Genomic DNA, 16,408 nt, shown 5'->3' on the forward strand with positions numbered 1-16,408 from the left:
ATCTCATCCTCTGTTGTCCCCTTCTCCTCCTGGCTTCAATCTTTCCCAGCATCAGGGACTTTTCAGATGAGTCCGTTCTTCGCATCAAGTGGCCAAAGTATTGGAGTTTCAGCGTCAGCATCAGTCCTTCCAATGAATATTCAGGACTGATTTCTTTAGGATGGACTGATTGGATCTCCTTGCAGTCCAAGGGACTCTCAAGAGTCTTCTCCAACACCACAGTTCAAAAGCGTCCATTCTTCGGCCCTCAGCTTTCTTTATAGTCCAATGCTCACATCCATACATGACTACTGGAAAAACTATGGCTTTGACTAGACAGACCTTTGTTGACAAAGTAATGTCTCTGCTTTTTAATAAGCTGTCTAGGTTAGTCATAACTTTTCTTCCAAGGAGCAAGCGTCTTTTAATATCGTGGCTGCAGTCACCATCTGCAATGATTTTGGAGACCCAAAAACTGAAATCTGCCATTGTTTCCATTATTTCCCCATCTATTTGTCATGAAGTGATGGGACCAGATACCATGATCTTAGTTTTCTGAATGTTGATTTTTAAGCCAACTTTTTCACTCTCCTCTTTCACTTTCATCAAGAGGCTCTTTAGTTCTTCTTGACTTTCTGCCATAAGGATGGTGTCATCTACATATCTGAGGTTATTGATATTTCTCCCGGCACTCTTGATTCCAGCCTGTGCTTCATCCAGCCCAGCGTTTCTCATGATGTACTCTGCATATAAGTTAAATAAGCAGGGTGACAGTATACAGCCTTGACGTACTCCTTTCCCGATTTGGAACCATCTATCATTCCACGTCCAGTTCTAACTGTTGCTTCCTGGCCTGCATACAGGTTTCGCAAGAGGCAGGTCAGGTGGTCCGGTATGCCCATCTCTTTAAGAATTTTCCACAGTTTATTGTGATCCACACAGTCAAAGGTTTTGGCATAGTCGATAAAGCAGAAATAGATGTTTTTCTGGAGCTCTCTTGCTTTTTCAATGATCCAACAGATGTTGGCAATTCGATTGCTGGTTCCTCTGCCTTTTCTAAATCCAGCTTGAACATCTGGAAGTTCATGGTTCACGTACTGTTGAAGCCCGGCTTGGAGAATTTTGAGCATTACTTTGCTAGCGTGTGAGATGAGTGCAATTGTGCGGTAGTTTGAACATTCTTGGGCATTGCCTTTCTTTGGGATTGGAATCAAAACTGACCTTTTCCAGTCCTGTGGCCACTGCTGAGGTTTCCAAATTTGCTGACATATTGAGTGCAGCACTTTCACAGCATCATCTTTTAGGATTTGAAATAGCTCAATTGAAATTCTATCACCTCCACTAGCTTTGTTCGTAATGATGCTTCCTAAGGCCCACTTGACTTTGCATTCTAGGATGTCTGGCTCTAGGTGAGTGATCGCACCATCGTGATCATCTGGGTCATGAAGATCTTTTTTGTACAGTTCTTCTGTGTATTCTTGCCACCTCTTCTTAATATCTTCTGCTTCCGTTAGGTCCATATCTTTTCTGTCCTTTATTGTACTCATCTTTGCATGAAATGTTCCCTTGGTATCTCTAATTTTCTTGAAGAGATCTCTAGTCTTTCCCATTCTAATGTTTTCCTCTATTTCTTTGCATTGATCGCTGAGGAAGTCTTTCTTATCTCTCTGTGCTATTGTTTGGAACTCTGCATTCAAATGGGTATATCTTTCCTTTACTTCTTTGCCTTTAGCTTCTCTTCTTTTCACAGCTATTTGTAAGGCCTCCGCAGACAACCATTTTGCCTTTTTGCATTTCTTTTTCTTAGAGATGGTTTTGATCCCTGCTTCCTGTACAATGTCAGGATGAACCTCTGTCCACTGAAGACAGTGTTCTTCAGGCACTCTGTCTATCAGATCTAATCCCTTGAATCTGTTTCTCACTTCTACTGTATAATCGTAAGAGATTTGATTTTGGTCATACCTGAATGGTCTAGTGGTTTTCCCTACTTTCTTCAATTTCAGTCTGAATTGAGCAATAAGGAGTTCATGATCTGAGCCACAGTCTGCTCCTGGTCTTGTTTTTGCTGACTGTATAGAGCTTCTCCATCTTTGGCTGCAAAGAGTATAATTAATCTGATTTCGGTATTGATCATCTGGTGATGTCCACGTGTAGAGCCTTCTCTTGTGTTGTTGGAAGAGGGTGTTTGCTATGACCTGTGCGTTCTCTTGGCAAAACCCTGTTAGCCTTTGCCTTGCTTCATTCTGTATTCCACGGCCAAATTTGCCTGTTACTCCAGGTATTTCTTAACTTCCTACTTTTACATTCCAGTCCCCTATAATGAAAAGGACATCTTTTTTAGGTGTTAGTTCTAGAAGGTATTGTAGGTCTTTATAGAACCATTCAAATTCAGCTTCTTCAGCATTACTGGTCAGGGCGTAGACTTGATTTACTATGATATTGAATGGTTTGCCTTGGAAACGAATAGAGGTCATTCTGTCATTTTTGAGATCGCATCCAAGTACTGCATTTCGGACTCTTTTGTTGACTATAATAGCTACTCTATTTCTTCTAAGGGACTCTTGCCCACAGTAGTAGATATAATGGTCATCTGAGTTAAATTCTCCCATTCCAGTCCATTTTAGTTCATTGATTCCTAAAATGTTGAAGTTCACTCTTGCCATCTCCTGTATGACCACTTCCAATTTGCCTTGATTCATGGACCTGACATTCCAGGTTCCTATGCAATATTGCTCTTTATAGCATCCGACTTTACTTCCATCACCAGTCACATCCACAACAGGGTGTTGTTTTTGCTTTGGCTCCATCTCTTCATTCTTTCTGGAGTTATTTCTCCACTGACCCCAGTAGCATACTGGGCACCTACCGACCTGGGGAGATCATCTTTCAGTGTCCTATCTTTTTTGCCTTTTCATACTGTTCATGGGGTTCTCAAGGCAAGAATACTGAAGTGGTGTGCCATTCCCTTCTCCAGTGGACCACATTTTGTCAGAACTCTCCACCATGACCCGTCCATCTTGGGTGGCCCTACACGGCATGGCTCATAGTTTCATTGACTGTGGTTCACGTCATCAGATTGGTTAGTTTTCTGTGATTGTGGTTTCAAAGTGGTCTGTCACAGGTAATAGAGGTGAAATGTGTAGATTCAACTGTCTTTTTGAGGTATTGATTAGATCTGTCCCATTTGCTGATGGAAAAATTTGAGAAAAGCAGGTTATAAAGAATAAGTGCTTTTTGATCTCATTTTAGTCTCAAAGACTAGAAAGTAGCATGTTAACCTGAATCATGGGGCTTCCCACGTGGCTCAACGGTGAAGAATCCACCTGCAATGCAGGTAGACCAGGGTTTGATCCCTGGGTTCAGAAGATCCCCAGGAGAAGGAAATGGCAACCCACTCCAATATTCTTGCCTGGAGAATCCCATGGACAGAGGAGCCTGGCAGGCTAAAGTCCATGTGGTTGAAAAATCCTGAGAGTATTTGACCCCATATTTTTATTTTTTAAATTAATTTTTTATTGATGTATAGGTGATCTACAATGTTATTTTAGTTTCCCTCTGTAAACAAAGTGAGTCATTAATACATACATATATATCTACTCTTTTTTAGATTCTCTCCCCATATAGGTCATTACAGAGTATTGAATAGATTCCTTGTGCTATTCACTAGGTTCTTATTAGTTATCCATTCTATATATACTAGTCTTGTTGTTCAGTAACTAAGTTGTGTCCAACTCTCTTTGCAACCCCACGGACTGCAGCAAACCAGGCTTCCCTGTCCTTCACTATCTCCTGGAGTTTGCTCAAATTCATGTCCATTGAATCAGTAATGCCATCCAACCATCTCATCCTCTGTTGCCCCCTTCTCCTCCTGCCCTCAATCTCTCCCAGCATCAAAGTCTTTTCCAGTGAATTGCCTCTTTGCATCAGGTGGCCAAAGTATTGAAGTTTCAGCATCAGTCCTTCCAATGAATATTCTTGATTGATTTCCTTTAGGATTGACTGGTCTGATTTCCTTGCAGTCCAAGGGAGCCTCAAGAGTCTTCTTCAGCACCACAGTTGGAAAGCATCGATTCTTCAGCACTCAGCTTTCTTTATGATCCAATTCTCACATCCATACACGACTACTGGAAAAACCATAGCTTTGATCAAACAGATCTTTGTTGGCAAAGTGATATGTCTGCTTTTTAATGCTGTCTAGATTTGTCACAGCTTTTCTCCTAAGGAAAAAGCGTCTTTTAATTTCATGCCTACAGTCACCATCCTCAGTGATTTTGGAGCCCAAGAAAATAAAATCTGCCATTATTTCCATTTTTTCTCCTCTATTTGCCATGAAGTGATGGTACCAGATGCCATGATCTTAGCTTTTTGAGTGCTGAGTTGTAAGCCAGCTTTTTCACTCTCCTCTTTCACCTTTATCAAGAGGTTCTTTATTTCCTCTTCACTTTCTGCCATTAGGGTGGTGTCCTCTGCATATCTGAGGTTGTTTATTTTTCTCCCAACAATCTTGATTCCAGCTTCATCCATACTGGGCATTTCACATCATGTACTCATCATATAAGTTAAATAAACAGGATAAAAATATACAGCCTTGACATATTCCTTTCTCAATTTGGAACCAGTCTGTTGTTCCACGTCCAGTTCTAACTGTTGCTTCTTGTCCTGTATACTGGTTTCTCATTAAATAGGTAAAGTGGTCTTGTATTCCCATCTAAGAATTTTCCACAGTCTGTTGTGATCCACACAGTCAAAGGCTTTCAAGACTTTAGCGTAGTCAATGAAGCATGCTTTTCTGAAATTCTCTTGCTTTTTCTATGATCCAGTGGATGTTGGCAATTTGATCTCTGGTTCCTCTGCCTTTTCTAAATCCAGCTTGTACATCTGGAAGTTCTCAGTAAACGTACTGTTGATGCCTAGCTTGAAGGATTTTGAGCATTACCTCGTTAGCGTGTGGGATGAGCATGGTTATATGGTGGTTTGAACATTCTTTGGCACTGTCCTTTTTTGGAATTGGAATGAAAACTGATCTTTTCCAGTCCTGTGGCCATTACCGAATTTTCCACATTTGCTGGCATATTGAGTGCAGCACTTTAACAGCATCATCTTTTAGAGTTTTAATAGCTCAGCTGAAATTCCGTCACTTCCACTGACTTTGTTCATAGTGATGCTTCCTAAGGCCCACTTGACTTCGCACTTGAGGATATACTAGTGTGTCAACCCCATATTTCTTATAAAAGCTATAGTATTGTTATCTGTGTTTGTCCTTTTTTCATTAAAACAAAAGTTTTTCCCTTCTTGATTATCTAAAATATTTCAGATTTTTGTATTTAATAAAAATTTAGTTTTTATCTCAAAGGTAACCAGTGTTTTCAGTTTCTTATTCATTTTATGATGCACTCTCTGAGTTATTTCTGTAATATAAATACACATATGTCTAGGTATTCTTTTTTTAATTAAAATAATGGCAATATATTATACTCGTTATGCATCTTTCATTTTTCACTTAACAGTGTATTTTAAAAATCATTCACGATAAGTTTGTAAAGATTCTTCTGATCTTTTGTGTGGCTGCATAGTATTTCATTGCTGTTTTTGTTCAATTTTTTTAAACAATATCCTGTTGGATGCTTAGGTTGTTTCGAGCCTTTTTGCTGCTACAAACAGTGCTGCAGTGAGTGCCTTTATACATGGCCCATTTTCCACATGTGTGATTTTATCCTGATTAACTCCCAGAAATGAAAATGCTGGTCCAGAGGCAGGTGCTTTTATAATCTTGACAGAAATTGCTCTGTTGACCCCATTACTGGTGGTAACAGGTCATACTTCTACCATCCACATGTGAGTGTAACTGTTACCCCAGAGCTCTGCCAACACAGTGTTTCTTGAAACTTGCTCTGGCTTCTGTGTAATCCTTTTTCCTTGTTTTACTCTTACAGGGGTCAGCAGAACTGGCTTCAGCTAGACCACCGAGTCCTTGACCACGATTTACCCAAGAAACCGGGCCCAACCACCTTGTACTTCTCTGTGAGGTATGTATCCAGAGACACGTCCACCATCCCCTCAGGTCTTTATTTTTTTTTTTTTAAAGAAAAAAAATTCTTTGTGGTCAGAGATAAAGAATTTAAAAAAAGAAGAGACCTGTCAAAAAAAATATTATGTGAAAGAGAATCTCTGCTGTCTTAGTCTGTGGAACGAGTTACCATAGATACTGTGTAGAACTGTTTCCTTTGAAGATAGGATAGACTCACCTTCCTTTAGTTTTCAAAGGCTCTTGAATCTATGTAAACTAAAAAACATAAGTAATATAATTTAATACACAGCCTGCTTTTGACTCAACATACTTCTAGATTTTTTATAATTTGAAATGTACAAACATTATTTTACATATTATGTATGTATGTTTTCTAGAGACTATGGAAATAATTGAATTTTATACAGTTTCACACCTTAACTGGAATAGACAATAAAATGCAAACAACTGCTCATGGAAAGAATTACCTTAATGCAGAAATCTACATTCTGATTGCCTGAAGAGAGACTGCTAGGAAGGAATCCTTGATTTGTTCTCTGAGCTCTGCTTGGGCAGATCACTTAACCATGCATATGGGCCTCAGTTATTTTCTCCTGACGTGGATGTATTCCATTAAATCAGTAGTTTCTTATAGTTGGCCAATGATAGAAATTTTTTTTCACATTGAAGATAATAAAATGTTATAAGGAGTAATGCCTGTGTTCCTATAGCTAGCTTAAGAAATAAAATGTTACCAGTTTTGCTGAGAACCCCTTCCTAGGTACTAGCCCCTGGCCACTATCCTGAATTTGATATATTTTCATGATTAATTTGTTTTCTTGGTCTGAAGTCAAATACGATAAAATAAGCTAAGGTAGAAGATTTCCCATAAGGCTAAGTTTTCATAAAGCTAGACCAACCTGAAGAATGGACCTGTATTCTGAGCTTATGTTATTTTTTGGATGTTGGACTATACTTGTTTCATGGCATGTTGGTGGAGGCTTCATGTCTTTCTTTGGGGAGGGGGGTGGTTATACAGTGATTGATTACTTTCAGTTTCCACAAACACTTTTTTTTAACCTCCTTATGCTCCATGCAATCCCAAACTGTGACAATAAGGTGTCCTCATTGTCCTACCTCTTTGTTTGTTTGTTTGTTTTTTAATATGAATTGATGGTGATTGAGGATGGAGGCTGCTCCTTATTCAGTAAATAAAGTATTGACAGCCCCCAATTTGTTTTTTGCTTTTTACTCTGAAGTCTGGTTTAGATTTTTTTTTTTTTTCCTTACCACCAGAAGTCACATTTTAAAACCCAGGAAGGAGGTAGCATAATGGTGATTTGTCCAGGATGTAGCCGGGATGAAAAAGTGCACAGAAATCCTAAAAAAACAAAAATAGGAGTTTCCTGGAGTGTGATATGAGTGCTGTGTCCATGGAAATGGAGAAGAAAACAAACACAGACCAGCAGCAATAAGAAAAAAAATACACATTAGTAATTAAGCAGGGGTCCAAGCATAGAAAAACTTTCATCTTGTATTGTGTAGGGGAAATGGCTCAACATAAATCAGTATCTTTTTCCACAAAGAATTATATTACTGTAAACATTTCAAACTTCCTGAAAGTATAGAGTGAAAAAGAAGACTTATTCTCCACCAGGCCTCTCCCTTGCTCTTTCTCCAATTTGTTCTCCTTCTTAGAGAAAAATAAGGCTGGTAAATTATTTGGTGATTTACTTTTTTTCCCCCCTAACCTGGAGATTTTTCCTTTGTTGTTGTTCAGTCACTAAGTCATGTCCAACTCTTTGTGACCCCATGGACTGCAGCACACCAGGCTCCTCTGTCCTTCACCATCTCCTGGAGTTTGCTCAGACTCAAGTCCATTGAGTCGGTGATGCCGTCCAACCATCTCATTGTCTGTTGCCCCCTTCTCCTCCTGCCTTCAGTCTTTCCCAGCATCAGGGTCTTTTCCAGTGAGTCAGCTCTTCTCAGCAGGTGGCCGAAGTATTGGAGCTTCAGCTTCAGCAGATCTTTCCTTGGGTATGCTGCTGCTGCTGCTGCTGCTGCTAAGTCACTTCAGTCATGTCCGACTCTGTGCGACCCTGTGCGACCCCATAGACGGCAGCCCATCAGGCTCCGCCGTCCCTGGGATTCTCCAGGCAAGAATACTGGAGTGGATTGCCATTTCCTTCTCCAGTGCATGAAAGGGAAAAGTGAAAGTGAAGTCGCTCAGTCGTGTCCGACTCAGCGACCCCATGGACTGTAGCCTACCAGGCTCCTCCATCCATGGGATTTTCCAGGCAAGAGTACTGGAGTGGGGTGCCGTTGCCTTCTCCGTCCTTGGGTATATAAAAGTCTAATTTACTTCTTTGCACATCCATAATTTAGCTGTTCAGGCTCCTATTAAGCTTGTAGACTGTTTCCAGTGATTTATTAAGATGTGCATTGCAGCTAACATCCCTGTACTTCCATCTCTGTGCACACATGTGGTGCTTCTGTAGCCTGACTACTCAGTGAGAGCTTTATGTCTTTGGAGAATTTAACAAGCACTAGTTCTTTGACCACTACTCTCTGATCTATTTTTTATCTCAAAATGCCAAGGGAGAAAGCTCAGTCTTCCCTTCTGGGCAGTCGCTCATAAGGCAGCCGTATCTTTCCAAAGCAGGTTCTGGGGAGTCAGAAGTCGCCTGCTGCCTGTTTGTGAGTTTCAGCCTTTATCTCACAAGTGTCCCATAATCACTTAGCTTTACTTTCCCTTAACCACTCACATGTTTAAAAGCCCTTATCAGGTTTTTAATTATTCACTTAATTCGTCTTGCCAACTGTGCAGTGAGATCATAATAGTCTTTGTTATTATTCCAATTAAGGACTTGTTGTTACTTCAATTTAATTAAAGAAATGATAGAGCAAAAAGCATACACCAAGGAAGTAAGTGAACTGACCGAGGTCAGTGAGTGGAATGCAGTTCTTCGGGGGTCTCTCAAATGGGATGATAGCCACCCCAGTGAAGTCACTGGCCTCTTGGAGGGTCTCTAGCCTCCTCTTCTGAGTAAACAGGACTGCTGCTGATACTTACGTCCTAACAGACATTGCCACTACCCACCCCAGGTTGCCTGACGTGACAACAGATGTGAGTCACTGAAGAAGAGAACCAAAGAGCATGTGATTGTATTTGGACACATAGTCACCATAGAAGCCTCTACAAATACACATGGTCTCTTTTGATTTCAAGGTCACTGCCTTTCCCATCAGCAGGTATGAGGCGCTTGCTCATGGACACTGAAGTATATACACTTGCTGACTGGTTGCGCACACAAAGAAAGGAATCCCCACAGAAGCAATGTGTTATATGGATGTACATAACTGCTCTTTTCATTGCTAACAATTAAGAATATCCAAATATAGAGGAATTCCTTCGGTGTTTTCACTGCTGGGGCCCAGGTTCAATCCTTGATCCGGGAACTAAGATCTCGCAGTGCTACAAAAATACATAAATAAAAATAAACATATCCAAATGCCAACAGTAAAGATAACTTCAGTAAGTGATGGCATTTTTAGAGTGAACAAATGATCACTGTAATAGAAGCCATAAGATGAAAAGGTACATTGCATTTCAGAGCTTCCCCAGGAGGAGAAGGGCCACATATCTGAATCACTATAGGCAATTTTTTAAAGAGTCACCCCTCCAGTCCCCAAAACTTCCACTTTCCTGGCCCAAATTCTGATACTGTGCCCTGGAGATAGTGAGTGTGATCTTGGGCAAGTTGGTTGTGAATTAAAAAGAGATCAGCGGATACAAAATAACTTGGCAGAATAATATGCAAATATAAGAAAGTATCATTTTTTAAAAAACTATAGTGTTTATGAAAAAGAAAAATACCATAAAGCTTTGCTCTGAAGAGGTTTCCTCTCTATTAAAATGTAGCATTAACCTATGGCAGTCACTGGGCCACATATTTCACCTGTATCCTTTCACTAGGCTTCCCAGGTGGCTCAGTGGTAAAGAATCCGCCTGCCATTGTGGGAGATGGGGGTTTGATCCCTGGTTTGGGAAGATGCCCAGTAGTAGGAAATGGCAACCCACTCCACTATTCTTGCCTGGAGAATCTCATGGAGCCTGGCACATTGCAAAGAGTCAAACACAACTTAGGGACCAAACAACAACATCGTTTCACTGTTTCACTGATTCCTGAGCTAAACACTTGCATCCTTCAGATTCACAGGGAAAGACTTTCTCCTGGTTAATATCTCCCAGGATGCAGGGAGCAGCTCAGAAGCACATGCAGCTTCTGCATAGAGGGAAGAAAACATTTCAAGTAAAGACACTTAGTTCTCCCTTGATGAATTTCAGAATTAAACCTTTGTCTTTGCTTTAGTTATAAAATCTCAGTGGTAAGTGCTAACTCTAGGTGTGACACATGTGTGTATTGACGCCCCATAATTTATGTATGCACCATAATTCATTTAACCCATCCTCTGTTTTCCAGTGAGCCCAAACGCCCCCAGGCTGCCAAGGGACTCCTCCAGGCCTGGGTTGTTATCTGCAGCTGTAAATTATCTTCCACAAACACAAAGGCCTCTTTGGTAATGCAGCCCAGATGTAAGCATTTGAAAAGCTTGATAGTGAGTGAGCAGGCATTTAAAAATCAGAAGTGGGGAGGTTAGGGAGGGGATTGGGCGTGACCTCATTGGAAAAGCTCCCATAGCCTCAGGGGAGGAGGTGGCTCTGGCTGGTACCATCCAGCTCCAGCAGAGCCAGGGTCTTGGGTCTTTCCCCCCCTGCTCTGCATTTATCATACTACCTCTTGCTCTTTTTTTTTTCCTTTCTTTCTGGTCTTCCCTCTCTTCTTCCCCTTCTTTTTCTCTTCCTCTTTCCAAAGCACCTTTGTGATGTTCAGGGACTATAAGTGACAGAGGTGCCAGAGGTACCAGTAAGTATTGTGTGTGACACGTGGGGCTGAGAATTGGCCGTGTGTGGAGAGTTCTGGTAGGAGATGTGGGGAAACACTGCTACCTTTCAGTCAAAGTTGCTGCAAACACAGAGTCTTGGAAAGACTTTTTTCAAGTCTTTTATCACCCCCTGGCCTGTTTCTGGAACATGTAGAAAGAGTTTAACTCAAGGAAGTATCATGACTACAACTCATGGATCCACATCATTCCAGTTGTTTGTTTGCTTGTTTTTTAAAGGAAGACAAACATTTGGAATACAGCACAATAGGTAAAGGTTCTGGTGAAGAAAGATTTACTGATAGAGAAAGATGCTCCCAACATATTCTAGGGGATAAAAGCAGACCACAGGATTGCACTTAAGTAAAAGATGTGAGTAGGAAAAAAATTAAAATATTAACAGTAATTAATCTCTGGGTAGAGTGATTTCCTCAAAGGAATCAACCCTGAAAATTCATTGTAGGAACTGATGCTGAAGCTGAAATTCCAATACTTTGGCCGCCTGATTGGAAGAGCCGACTCACTGGAAAAGACCCTGATGCTGAGAAAGACTGAGCATAAAAGAAGTGGGTGGCAGAGGATGAGATGGTTGGATAGGGTCACCAACTCAATGGACACGAACTTGGGCAAACTCCAGGAGACAGTGGAGGACAGGGAAACGTGGAGTGCTGCAGCCCGTGTGGTCGCCAAGAGTCGGACATGACTTAGAGACTGAACAACAGAGAGTGATTATGGGAATGATTTTTTGCTTGTTTATATATTCCTAAGATGAACACATCAAGCAATTTTTTTTAAATGCAAGTGTGAAGTGTAATAAAGGGAAGAAAAGTAAACTGTTTGTGACTGGATAGCCATGAGTTATTTTAGAGCTGTCAAAGAGTAGGTGATTTACAATAAGGAGAGGACAGGAAAGTTCATCTCTTCCCAGAGGAATGTGATTAAAAAGCACAGAGAAATAAAGGATTCCTTCTGCCTTTGGCCCAACAGAGGTATTTGAGGCAGATGTGTGAGTCAGCCAGACCTCTTTGCCCACCACCACACGCCGATATGAACGTTATCCCGGAACCTGGGGAAAGCATCTGTTGGTTGCCTTAATATTGACTGTGCATATTGACCTTCTGGCCTAACCCATACTTGAACTTCCAGGCAGTTGGTAAGCAGCCTCTGTCTTTGAGGATCCACCATCCTCATTCATATGAGAGTTCCAGAAAGACACAGAATCATTCAAAACACAGGCTGAACCTCAATTCCACTTTCTTACAGGATTACATTTCTGTGTGCAGGATCACATATCAGACAGCGTTTGTGGGAATCTGCTCAGTCTCCTCTCTAATCTGTCCTCAGTGTGACATCGAAAGGGCAGAGGAAAGCAGTAGTATTATGAAGGATGAAAAGGCTGTCGGGTACAGAAGTTCAAAGCTCAGCCGTGAACCAGGGTTTCTGGCTAGAATTCCTGGGGGCCAGGGAATTCTTCATTGTAGGGAACCAAGCTGTTCTATGGGATGTTTGCAGCATCCCTGGCCAGTAACATTCTCTGAGTCAGGAAAATCCAAAAACAAAAAAAGTCTTTGGGGATATATGTATATTTATGGGTGATTCACGTTTTTGTATGGCAGAAACCAACACAACATTGTAAAGCAATTATCCTGCAATTAAAAAACAAATAACAAAAACAAAAAAGTCTTCAACGTGACCAGATGTACCTCACTCATCGCTTAAGAACCAGCGCTTTCGCCTTGCTCTTGACTTTTAACCCTAACTCTTCTGTGTATTACCTTTGTGGCCTTTGGCAGCCTCTGTGGGCTTTGTTCCTCATCTAGAAGATGGAATAGGAACTGACAGTAATACAGGGGGGTTGTTGGAGGATGTTAACATGTCATGAAGACCCTCACTAAATGTAAACTAATTTTATGATATAAAAATAACAAAGACTGCCTCAACCACCTGTTCAGGGGGTAAAAAATTCCATAATGTGATATATGGTCATTGAATATGGAAGTTTGGAAACTGTCTGGCTTGGGTCTGACTTATTCTTTTTTTGTTATTTTTTTTTAATATTTATTTATTTATTTGACCTTAGTTAAATGGCATGGTCTTAGTTAATGGCATGCAGCATCTTAGTTGTGACCTGTGGGATCTAGTTCCCTGACCAGGGATTGAAACCAAGTTCTGTGCATTGGGAGTGCAGTCTTAGCCACTGGACCACCAGGGAAGTCCCTGACCCATTTACTTTTACACTCGGTGGAAGATTTCATCATTTCTCCACCATTCACTCCGTCCAGCCATCACCTCCCTAAAAAAAATTAATCTCTCCTTCTTCTTCCTGTCTCCTTCTCAGAGAGTCTGTCCCTACTTGGTTCATGGTGGACAGAGGCAGGCTATTTTGCAGACCTTAGCACTTCTCATTGCCTGGGGCAGATGACTCCCTCCCCTTTTGTACTGGTCACAACAAGGCCCTTACCCTCCTGGGTCTCCAGCCTTTCCCTGGAGAACTCAGAAAGAGTCATGCAGAGGGAGGAGCGACAGGGCAGGTTTCTACAGGTTCACCTGGAGGGCCCTCTCTGCTTCTTCTAGGGTTGCCTGGAAATCTGAAAGTGAGGCCGCGTTTTCCTGGCAGGGGAGCACAGTGTAGAAGCCATTAGTGCTTCCCTTGGGGAGTTCTCTAAGAGCGCACCCCTCCCAAAGATGAAAGGGAACATTTGGGACTCTCAGAGGTTCTGCATCACCCTTTGGAGAAAGTGAAATACACTTCAATTACCCTGCTGTCTTCAGCGTGCATCATAAAGCAGGACTATGAGGTTGCAGGGTCAACAAATACAGATCTCTGTGTTCAAAATGTAGATTAGAACCTGATAGAAATCTACTTAGGCAGGTGGCTGCAGTAAATGCCTGAAATTACCCACAATAACTGAATGAAACCGGGAACAAGGCGTTTGAATGCAGCCCTCACTGGACACCAGTCACGAAGTCAGCATTGTGCAGAGTGAGAAATCATTGAGTCATTCCTGCCCAGTTTGCCTTCTTTGATGCTATCGCTCAGACATAGCAAAGATTCTAGAAAACAAAGGAAGTATGCTCAGTTGGGGAGAAATCCTAAGCGGTCAGAAGAATATTCATTTCAGAGTGTTTTCCCATTCTTGGTCAAGATGGACACCTTTGTAACATCCTACTTCCCTAAGAGAACAAGCTTAGAAAAGATACTAGAATTTCCATTCTTGTTTTTACAGTTGAAGTTTTAAAGAGGTTCCCAGCTAAGTCTGCACCTCTTGTTATAGTCTCCCTGGTTGACAGATAATAATAGCGTAGTAATAATCACCACCACTCACTGACCACTGAAATAACACATGAGGAAAGGGAGGCAATGAGAGGCCAAGCAGTTTGGCCCAAGACCCCAGCATGAATCAGTGTTGGGGCTGGACTTCAACCTAGTATCTCCCCAACTCTATGATGCTGAGTCTTTTATTTTTTTGCCCCCATTTTTTTTTTTTTTTTTTTTTGCCACACCTCCCACGTTATGGCATCTTAGTTCTCTGACCACGGATTGAACCTGGGCCACAGCAGTGAAAGTGCCTGGAGAGTCCTAACCACTGAACCACCAGGGAATTCCCTATGATGTTGACTTTTGATCATGATAAATAAATGACACAGGGGGAAACTATGGGCCATCTACGTGACAGTGACCACTAACGGACAGCACATCCCAAACAACCAGAGTCTTCTGCTTTCCAACCCACGTGTTTCATCGTCTGGCTGACAGGCCTGCCCCTCCTCCAACTTTGTCATACCACTGAGGTTGATGTTCTGCAATCACTGATTCACCATTGGGTGAACACCTGTCCCATCAACACGGGGAGAAAAATGCTAACGGGGGGACCATGAAAAGTAGAGACAGCCTCTTCTCAAGAAGGCAAATTCTCAAGAAATTACATTTGTTAGATTGTATGAGGTCTGTCTCCAGAACATGCTGCTGCTGCTGCTGCTGCTGCTAAGTCACTTCAGTCGTGTCCGACTCTGTGCAACCCCATAGACGGCAGCCCACCAGGCTCTGCTGTCCCTGGGGTTCTCCAGGCAAGAACACTGGAGTGGATTGCCATTTCCTTCTCCAGTGCATGAAAGGGAAAAGTGAAAGTGAAGTTGCTCAGTCATGTCCGACTCTTGGCGACCCCATGGACTGAAGCCTACCAGGCTCCTCCGTCCATGGGATTTTCCAGGCAAGAGTACTGGAGTGGGGTGCCATTGCCCAGAACATATGCCTAACCCAAAAGCTTGGGTTTGTTTCAAGGCTGAAAATTGAACCGTGGGCTTTGACTTCACAAAATCTTAGTGAAATCATTCACAGTAAGCATGTAGAAGGGAAACAGTATCCTTTTACCAAAAAAAAACCGCCCTGAAACAAAAGGTCTTTGGATAGTCTGTTTCATTTCACTGAGAATCCTTAGATTCTGTTTTCAGTTCATAGAACCTGTTGATAGATGTGCCTAGGGAGCCATTCTCCTGGAGAACCATATGTACTTTTCAAATCCTCCATAAATATAGTCATCACAGTGGCTCCCTTGAGGGAGAGAGGGGACCGTGGATTCAGAGAGTGGGTAATCTGACGCCTAGGCAGAAAGTTAGAAGGCAACAGGGCTGGTTGCCAGAAAGTACTGGAAAACAAGATAGGGACCTGTTTACTGGAACTAGGGTACAGTCAGGGACCGGGCTTCAGAAACAAGAGGAGCCCAATGTCTAGTACGAAGTTATCTGTGCAGAGTTGGACACGTCACAAGTTGATTTGGTGCTAAGCCACCCAGCTCCCTGCATGTTGTGTTTTTAATTCTTGAAGACTAGGAAGAGGTTTGACCTGGCTAACACGCCCTCTGCCTGGAATGCCCTTCCTCCCTTCCTTACCTGGTGAACTCATGCATTCTTTAAGACTGGGCTCAACTGTCCTAGGGGACAGCGTGTCCTATGACACGGAGTCCTCTGGATTTCAGTTTGGCTGCCTTCTCTCTCTTGATTCATAAGCTGACTTAATTGCATTTCCCTTGGGTCCCCTGGCACTGTGTACATGTTATATTTCATTGTGATTATTACTATAGGAATATCCAATCATATTGGTTTGGAGTAGGAACTTTGAAGTCTGAAAGGCCTTCATTTGAGTCATGACTCCCCCATTTTCTACCAGGATGACTTGGGGAAGTTGCCTTTACGTGTGCATCTCAGTTTTCTTATCTGTAAGGTGGGTTAATGACTTGCTACCTCTGGCATCTGGTTTTGCTGAAGTTAAGTGGCAGCATGCATATAGAGCCCTGCCTACTGCCCCTAGCGTGTGGGAAGTCCTCTACTGACATGGATTCCCTGGTTGCCAGCAACAGAAACCAATTGTGGTTAAGCTAACAGAGTTGAAGGAAAACTGGGCTAACGAGGCTTCAGAAAAGATAGGAATCCAGGCTCTGCAGGAATCTAGGGAGCAGGAGGCAACGGACAATTTCATCA

The 16,408-nt window shown here is 42.1% G+C and overlaps 1 protein-coding gene across 17 annotated transcripts in view; it reads left to right on the forward strand.

The window, feature by feature from the left end:
- Positions 1-16,408, forward strand: part of FRMD4B (FERM domain containing 4B) — a 388,656-nt gene that overhangs the window by 260,799 nt on the left and 111,449 nt on the right. For all 17 annotated transcript variants that reach the window (XM_081528400.1, XM_081528396.1, XM_081528395.1 and 14 more), the window contains one exon: positions 5,913-6,005. In XM_081528400.1, the coding sequence (XP_081384526.1) occupies positions 5,913-6,005 (93 nt within the window). The remainder of the gene's footprint in view (positions 1-5,912; positions 6,006-16,408) is intronic.

This window comes from Giraffa tippelskirchi, chromosome 9, assembly GCF_054371585.1.
Source record: "Giraffa tippelskirchi isolate mGirTip1 chromosome 9, T2T-mGirTip1v1.2.pri, whole genome shotgun sequence".
Classification (NCBI taxonomy): Eukaryota; Metazoa; Chordata; class Mammalia; order Artiodactyla; family Giraffidae; genus Giraffa; species Giraffa tippelskirchi.